Source organism: Alligator sinensis, unplaced genomic scaffold, assembly GCF_000455745.1.
Source record: "Alligator sinensis unplaced genomic scaffold, ASM45574v1 scaffold512_1, whole genome shotgun sequence".
Taxonomy (NCBI): domain Eukaryota; kingdom Metazoa; phylum Chordata; order Crocodylia; family Alligatoridae; genus Alligator; species Alligator sinensis.
Genome location: NW_005842063.1, coordinates 88,066 through 96,515, shown reverse-complemented (window position 1 = coordinate 96,515; position 8,450 = coordinate 88,066). Strand labels below are relative to the sequence as shown.

General features: G+C 58.5%; 1 protein-coding gene across 1 annotated transcript in view; it reads left to right on the top strand.

The window, feature by feature from the left end:
- The window catches only part of TRIM62 (tripartite motif containing 62), a 14,001-nt gene extending 6,973 nt beyond the window's left edge, over window positions 1-7,028 (top strand). Inside the window, exons 3-5 of the mRNA XM_006023224.3 lie at window positions 722-978; window positions 1,423-1,538; window positions 4,306-7,028. Of these exons, the coding sequence (XP_006023286.1) occupies window positions 722-978; window positions 1,423-1,538; window positions 4,306-4,856 (924 nt within the window). The 3' untranslated portion in view covers window positions 4,857-7,028. The remainder of the gene's footprint in view (window positions 1-721; window positions 979-1,422; window positions 1,539-4,305) is intronic.
- Window positions 7,029-8,450: the final 1,422 nt, after the last annotated feature.

Here is an 8,450-nt window from a genome sequence, read left to right as displayed (position 1 = left end):
AGAGAATTAGTTTTGGAAAACGGGAGAAATACAATTATTTAGAAGGGGCTGCAGGAACAAGCTCACAGTAACACCCAAGCTCTGATTTTTAGGGTGACTAGATCTCAAGAAAACTGGATCTCTCTCAATATTGCCCAAGTGGAAGAAAGAAATCTCCTTAGCATGTTTCCAGTAGCACTGTAATTATACCGCATCCTTCAGACAAAGTATTGCAAAGGGGCGGGGGAGGGAGGAAGACATTGCTTCGGAAGGCTGAGGATGGGAAGGAGTGGAGGGGTGCATCATGGCGCATGGCAAGGAAAGGTGCTGTTCCATATTCTTAGCATTACGTCTGGAGGAAGGAGAGGAGCAGGAGGCTGGGGGAGCTATGTAGGGATGGATGAGGGGTTCCCAGGCCTGTTCCCAGCTGTTCTTTAGCTTCCGGCAGATGCCTTCCCCTCTTGGAGACTGCTCGTAAAAGAGGAGACAAGGGCAGGGAAGTGGGGAGGTAATGGAGAGGGGCCTGGGAGGGGTGAGGGCTGGAGTGGCAGGGCCCTTGCTCCTGATGTGCAGGCCATCAGCAGAGCTGAGCATGGGGTGCTCGGGAGCGGGAAGGCCATGGGCTGGGGTTGGGAGGCATTGGCAGAGCTGGGGGCAGGAGCTGACCTCACTGGCAGTGAAGATGCCCTCCAGCCCAGGAGGAAGCAGCCAGCATGACCCCTCCCTCTGTCTGCCTGTTCAGTCCTCTGCCAAGAGCCTGCGGGTCACCATTGGGGAGGCCTTTGAGCGGCTGCACCGGCTGTTGCGCGAGCGCCAGAAGGCCATGCTGGAGGAGCTGGAGGCTGACACAGCACGCACGCTGACTGACATAGAGCAGAAGATCCAACGCTACAGCCAGCAGCTGCGCAAGGTGCAGGAGGGCAGCCAGATCCTGCAGGAGTGGCTGGCCGAGGTGGACAAGCACACCTTCCTGGCGGGCATCGGCTCACTCTCCGAGAGGTGCGTGCAGCCTCCCTGCCCATGGGGCCTGTTCCAGGCAGGGCTCTTTCAAGGTTCCCCCCAAACTAGTCTCGGTGCCTGTCTTGTCAGCGGGGCAGGCTTCTGGATATGCTGAGGGGTTCTGGCCAGCAAGGGCAGGTGGCTACAGGGTGCCACTAGCCACATTCTTCTCTGTGTCTGCCTGGTGCCAAAGCTGCGGTGTCAGGGAATGCAGTCCCATCTCGGGGCATGCGGCCCCATGGGTCTAGTGGCTGTGGCCCTGGACCCTCTGCCCCGGTAGGAGCAAGGACTGGGCTGTGTCACTGCCTGTAGCCTGGTGCTCTGCCCCTCACTAGACTAGCCCCCCCAAGCCCTTGACCCTCTCCCCTTCCTCCCTAGCAAAGCCCCCAGTGCAGTAGAAGCAGGGCAGATGCTTGCCGCTGACCCGACTGCCTCTCCTCCCAGGCTTAAGGGGAAGATCCATGAAACGAACCTCACATACGAAGACTTTCCTACCTCCAAGTACATGGGCCCTCTGCAGTACACAATATGGAAGTCGCTCTTCCAGGACATCCACCCAGGTAAGGTGCCTCCTGCCTGCCATGGCAGCAATGTGCCCCGTAGCCAGCGTTGCCATGGGGGCCCTTGGTAGCTTGTCGAGTCACCCATGGGTTTGCTTGGAAATGATGGAGGCTGTGATCCCTCAAGACCAGGCTACGCCGGGAAAGGCATGTGAGAAATACCTGGGCAAGGGAGGCAGCCTGCTAGGCATGGCCTGTTTGCTATGAGGAGATGCGAGCCCCTTGTGCTGCAGCTAACAGCCTGCACGTGGGGGTGAGCCAGGCTGGGGAATGCTGCGTGGCAGATGCAGCGTGGCATCTGTTACATGCAGGTGCTGGCTGCCTGGCAGCGTCCAGGACTCAGGGCATGCTCAGAATGGAAGGGATGCTCCCTCCTGCTGCATGTGCAGCTCCTGGCACATGGGTAAAGTGAGGAGCTGGGCTGTGGCTTAGCTCTGGTGCTGCCACTCTGGTGCCCTCCTCGTGCGGTGCAGAGGTGGAGAGGTCAACAGCTGCAAGAGGACTGGGCTGCGGAGTCCCCTCCTGTGCTCCCTCTGCCCCTTTAAATTGTGCTCATCCTTTCCCCCCGCCACTCCTGTTGCTGCTGCTCCTGGAGCCAGAGGCCCTTTGTGTCCCAGGGGGCAGGCCTGGTGCCAGCTCCTCATGCTGAAGGAGGGGAGAATGCAGCAGAAGCTAACAGAGGCCATCTCTGCCAGCCTGCTCCCACCCTTGGCTCTGGGGGGGGAGGGGTCCCAAAGCACTGGCCCTGGCCGTGGCCAAGAGGGACTTGTGGAGGCAGGGCCCAGTGGGTGCTGGGTGAGACGGTTAATCCAGGGTTGTGCATGGATCTGGGCAGGCGGGCTTTGAGTTAGCGCCTTCTTCCCACTGGCTTCCTCACCACTGATGTGGTGAGGTTTGAAGTGAATTGCATATTAATCAGCCAGTCTGCTCCCAGAGAATCGTGGGGAGCAGCCTCGCAGGGAGACACCCCAGGCAGCACGGGATCTCCCCAGCCCTTTCTGCTGTCAGTAATTCAGAGCCTTCAGCCCCGTGCCCCCCATTCCTCAGCTGATGCCTCCCCTTGGCAGCCTGCTGGTCTGGATGCAGCCACTGCTTGGCCCCAGGCTCAAGAGCTTTCCATACCCTCCTTCCGTTGTGCTTGGCTCCAGAGCAGTTCCTGAAACAGTGCAGTTGCTGCAGCCTCCATAGGACAAGCCACTGTGACAGGCTGGACGGAGCTGGGCCTGCCATCGCCTGGGCCCCACAGGTCGTTGGGTGCCATGGATGCTGCAGCAGGAAGCAGATTTCCCTTCTTGTCCTCTGAAGGCCAGGTCTTGGCTTGGCCAGGTCGGATCTGAAGCAGAGGGAGAATTTGTCTGAGAAATTTCAAGTGAATGGGGCCATTTCTGGCATGTGTCAGCCTGAGCAGACATAAGAGCTGGGGTTGGGTTTCGTTTTGTTTTGTAAATGCTTTGCAGCAAAAATGAGAGGAAGGAGAAAGACGAAACCGTCCTTGCTGGCTCCTTTGCTGCAGCTGAGTGCCTGAGACCGGCATTTAGCTGATGAATGCAGAATTTCCGACAGCATTAATTAGCACTGCTGGGAAACATAAGCTCTGATGAGCTTAGCTGGGGCACTGAAAGGGCGTGGAGACCTGTGCTGCCATGACAGGCTCTCATCCTCTCCTCTGTAGAGTGCATACGTGCTAAGAGGCTGAGCAGTGGCAGGGAGGGTGTTTTTGCTTGTCTACAAGCTGTGGAGGGCCCAGGAAAGGGTGAATGGCCCCATGTCCTAGTCAGCTCAGGCCCAGTGCTTGCACTGTAGCTTTCCCTGGGGCTCTCAGCAGCAGGCCCCATCAGTCAAACCCTGAGTGGTGGGGCTGGTGGGGAGTGCACTGTCATGCCCCTATCTTGCCCTGACCCTCTCTTGCCACCCTTGAGCTGCACATCAGTGCTTTCCTCCTCCTGCAGCTGGGATCCCAAACCCAGCCCCTCATATGTCTGTGTTTTCCTCTGTTCTCCCAGCCGCAGACCTGCACTCATGAAGACCCCTTGCACCAGTGCTGTGAGGTAGGAGGGGAAGCACTGTCCCTGCTGAGGTCATTGTGGGCATCCCACTGCAGACCCCAGGGCAGGCCATTGCAGCTTGGCAGCTGTGGTTCTTAACTATCCGACCCACAAATTGGCCTGCTCAACGTGTGCACCTGCTCCATCCTCCCTCCACCCGCTGGCGGGTCCTGGGGGAGGAGGGCGTGCCACAGGCAGGGAGGAGGTCCTTAGCCTGCAGAAATGCAGTAGAGGTTCAAGTACTGTCTCCTGGCCCTGGCACATGAGCTGCAACCTGGCAAAAACACTCCAGCACTTGGCATCCTTACTCCTCCCAAGCGAAATGTCAATGCTGAGTCATCACTTGGGTGACATGGGATACACCCGGGCCACAGGCCCATCACACAAGCAGGTAACTCTTGAGGTCCCTTCTGCCCCTGCACTCATCCAGGTGAGGGCCCCAAGAAGGTGCCTCCAGCAGGACAGGGCTGAAACTCGGGGAAGGGCACGAGTGTTCCTTCTCCCTGCTTAACCTGAGTGCCCTATCGCAGGTGCCCAACAGCACACAGCCCTGGGCTGCCCCGACTGGTGGCCCCAAGCACTGGCTGCATGAGGCAGGGGTTGCTTGCCAGCCCTGATTCAGGGGCACCCAGTCCCTGCTGCTTTCCCTCCCGTTTGTCTGTGGCAGTGCCTGGGTGGAGCCGGGCTCTGCACTGCCTCTGAGTCTCTCCTTGCTTCCACAGTGCCAGCCGCACTCACGCTGGATCCCGGCACGGCTCACCAGCGCCTCATCCTGTCTGACGACTGCACCATCGTGGCCTACGGCAACTTGCACCCACAGCCACTGCAGGATTCACCCAAGCGCTTTGACGTAGAGGTCTCAGTGCTGGGCTCGGAGGCCTTTGGCAGTGGCGTGCACTACTGGGAGGTGATCGTCTCTGAGAAGACCCAGTGGATGATTGGGCTGGCCCACGAGGCCGTCACGCGCAAGGGCAGCATCCAGATCCAGCCCAGCCGTGGCTTCTACTGCATTGTCATGCATGATGGCAACCAGTACAGCGCCTGCACAGAGCCCTGGACTCGGCTCAATGTCAAGAGCAAGCTGGAGAAGGTGGGCGTCTTCTTGGACTATGACAAAGGCCTCCTCATCTTCTACAATGCCGATGACATGTCCTGGCTCTACACTTTCCGGGAGAAGTTCCCCGGCAAGCTCTGCTCGTACTTTAGCCCTGGCCAGAGCCATGCCAATGGCAAGAATGTGCAGCCACTCCGCATAAACACCGTCCGCATCTAGGGGGGCGCGCCTAGTGCTGTGACCCTCTTGGCACACCAGCTGGACCCAGACAAGCAGCCCCTTCCCAGCTCTCAGGGCCAGTTGGATTGCAAGGCTCTCAAAGTTGCGTGCCCCGGGCTCTGCTCCTAGTGTTATTGGCTGCGAGGAGTCTGGGACCTGCTGGGATAGATGGGGAGGATGCTGGGTTCGTGCCTCCCTCCGTCCGTGAGCTGCCACTGACTGAACAATCATGGCTGAGCGCAGACAGCCCGTGGACTACCCTCGGGGCTCTCTGATGGGAGGGGTCTCATGCTGATGGTGCCTCTGGCTGGCATGGAGCTGTGCTCAGCCGAGCTGTGTGTTTGAGCTCCCTGCTGGCTCTGGGGATGGGGCATGAGCCATCCCCCGTGGGCAGGCTCCTGGCAGCCTCCACCGTGACTCAGCATTGCCTTAGCATGCGGCCCCAGAGCGGGCCAGTGCAAGGCACTCTGCAGAGGATGAGGCAGCCCCTGGCCCATCTGAGGAATGTGGGGAGGGGGAAGCAGAACATGTGCCAGCTGTGTTGTCAGCTCAGCACCTGGGCTGGGCATTGCCTTTCAGTGCAAGGGAGATGCTCAGCGGACACTGGCATCCATGCATCCCCAAGAGATAAGGGCTCCAATTCCCAGGAGCTGCATCAGAGGCCTTGCAGCTCCCTGGGATCCAGCTAGTGCCGATCATCCCTGCCCAGCCCCATGGGGCTAGAGCACTCCTTGCTGGGGCCTGACAGCCCCACCCTGGCCTCCCAGCAGCGGGAGGGAAGCGGCTGGCTTCCCCCTTTGCTGCTCGCTGCGGCAGTGGTGCCAGTCTCTCAGTGAGTGCCAGCCGTGCGTTTCCCCTCTGATGCACAGGTCTTCCCAGATGGGAGGGTGCGTCTGGGCTTCTTGGCCCAAACAAAGCCCTCTGAGAAGAGTGTGCTTAGGACGTGGGCCCATCCCAGCCCTGCAAGCTGGTACCCAGGAGCGGCCTCCATAAGTGGCCACTCGGGACCGTGCGATGCCCGGACTTGCCACATACAGGAAGTCAAAGGGGGCACTTCTGAGCTTGCCATGGCCGGAGGCCTGAGCCAGCCTGTGACCCTGGGACACTGCCAGTGCATTTCTGCATGTGGTCTGTGTGGTTAAGGCCTGTTGGTAAACCTGCAGCTTCCTGTGTCCTGCCTTTACCCTGTCCCTGTTCTGCTGCGGGGACAGGACTTGCTGCACTGGTCACACGACTGCCCGCTGCTTTGTGCACGCACGCCCTGGCATCCAGCTCCCAGCTCAAGCATCACAGGAGAGCTGCTCAGATCCCGCACTAGTGTGAACACAGCCAGGAGCAGGGTCTATGCATGCACGTGGGCTGGTCCATGGTGCTGACCCAGCTCCCCCCTTGCAGGGGGCCAGCATCTCTGGCCAACTGCTGAGCCCAGGCAAGCTGCTGAGCCCATCTGCTACACCCGTTGGGTGGCAAGGTTGATGATAGCCTAGCCTGCTCCTTCATGGACTAATGGTGGGAGGCCCGTGCCCTGTTTGCAGCTGGCATGGGTCCTGGGCAGGGCTGGGCCCCCGTTTCGGTGATCTGTGTGCAGCTCAGGATGCCCTGGGCCTTCCCACGGAGTCTCCTTTCCAGGAGCCCCCACAGCCCCATGGCTGCCTACGTGCATGGCGTGGAGCGGGAGGGAGCAGGCATGAGTGGCAGGATGGGGGGCACAGCTCATCTGGGGCCAGGGAGATTGTGCGGGGCCAGGGTGGGGGCACTGCCATATGATGCCCGCACCCATGACTGTAAGCAGGCAATAAACGCTGCACAACGACCCTGGCTTGTGCTCGTGTGTGCGGCAGCCCCAGGGAGACCGCAACCCCTGCCTGGGTGCCGTGGCTGCACAGTGCTCCTGGCCCCCTGGAGCTGCTGCAGGGTCCCCAGGACCAGGCGTGGAGACTTATGCATGTTCTCACAGGGCCAGACTGGCAGGGCGGGTCCTGGCATGTGGCTGCCTGGAGCCTCGTGTGGGGCAGGTGAGCAGTGGCCGCACAGGCCATGGCCAGGCCTCTGGTGGCTCCGGCCGCTCACGGCTCAGGCTCGGGCTCAGATGGCCCGGCTGCCTGCTCAGAGGGCAGTGATTGGTGGCCCGGGCACAGGGTGAGCAGGGCAGGCAGGGGCAGGGGCAGGAGCAGAGGCCATGGGGCAGTGCCTGGGGGGAGCGGGGCTAGGGGACACAGCCTCTGCCTGGCCCTGGCTCAGCCACCAGTCTCTGTGGGGGGGTTGCTTTTTTTAAGGAAAATGTTCGGTGTCCCAGGTCAAATTAGCCAGATCAGGTCCAAATCCATTTGAATCATTCAAGAACCACGTGTGGCCCTACTACTGGCAAGTATCCTCCACCCCAGCCTGGGGCCTCAGATACTTTCAAATCCTTTGGCAGGCATCCTACGTGCAAGCCCAAGCCCAGAGGCTTGGGGTTCAGATGGTCCCACATTTCACTTGCCCTCAGCTGTATGGCTGCAGGAGCAAGCTAGGGAGTAGTCTCCCATTTCCATGAAGTCGGCATGTAGCCGAGATCCTCCCACTGGAAGCTGGCCAGTGGGAAGCAAACTATGAGGCTCTCGTAGCGAGTCCTGTCAGCAAGCAGACAAAGGTGCACTCTCCACTACACAGTGCCATTTTAATTGCATTACCTCGGTCAGAGTACTTCCCCTGCCACCATCATGGTCATGGTTTTTCCCCTGCCGGGTCCTCAGTGCCTGCTGCTAAATGGGGGAGGGAGCCAGCCCCGGCTGGAGTACATGGCGTTTTCCCCAAAGGAATAGAAATTGTTTGCAGAAAGAGGGAAAAATGAAGTTAAATTTAGAAGTGGGGTGTTGGCGTTTCACTAGGATACACAATTCAGCAAATTCTGACCTGTAAGCAAACACAAAAAGACACGGTGGTGCAATGGGAAATGTGCAGACAGGAAGGTTATTATTCCATCTTTTGGAGAAGCTGGAAATACCCTGTGCAAATACACCTCTTTGTTGCAAAGTTTACTTTGGAAAAATATAATTTCAACAAAGTACCAGGCTAGTTTAATAGAACAGGCTCCCATTGTAAAAGATGGTCTTATTACAACAGAAAAATTAAACACAGCCATCCAAAATGCAAGATTAGCAGTCAGTTCATCCTGGAAATTAAATATTTAGAACAAAATGTACAAAGCCATTACAAATGTCACTTACACGGTTATTTCTGTATCTGCCATCTCTCATCACTGAACTCGCCACAAGCAAGACAAAAATCTAAGAAATTCAGAGGCAGGAAACTGAAGAGCTCCCTGTCCCATGGGAAGGAAATGGAGGGCAGCTAACCAAAAGGGATGTTTAACCCTGGGAAAAGAGCAAGCAAAGCGGTAGCAGAAAACTCAGCACTACACAGCTCTGTGTCTGCCGCGACCGGGTAGAGGCAGCACAGCGGTGGACTGCATCGTTTATTCAGAAAAGGAGACCGCGTGCAGACATCACCTTACGGTGCTTGCTCTCTGCTCAATGCAGGAGCTGGGACCACTTGCCTAAGTGCAGGCTGCAGGAGCCAGATCCTGTTCCACCTCAGAAGTGCATACGTGAA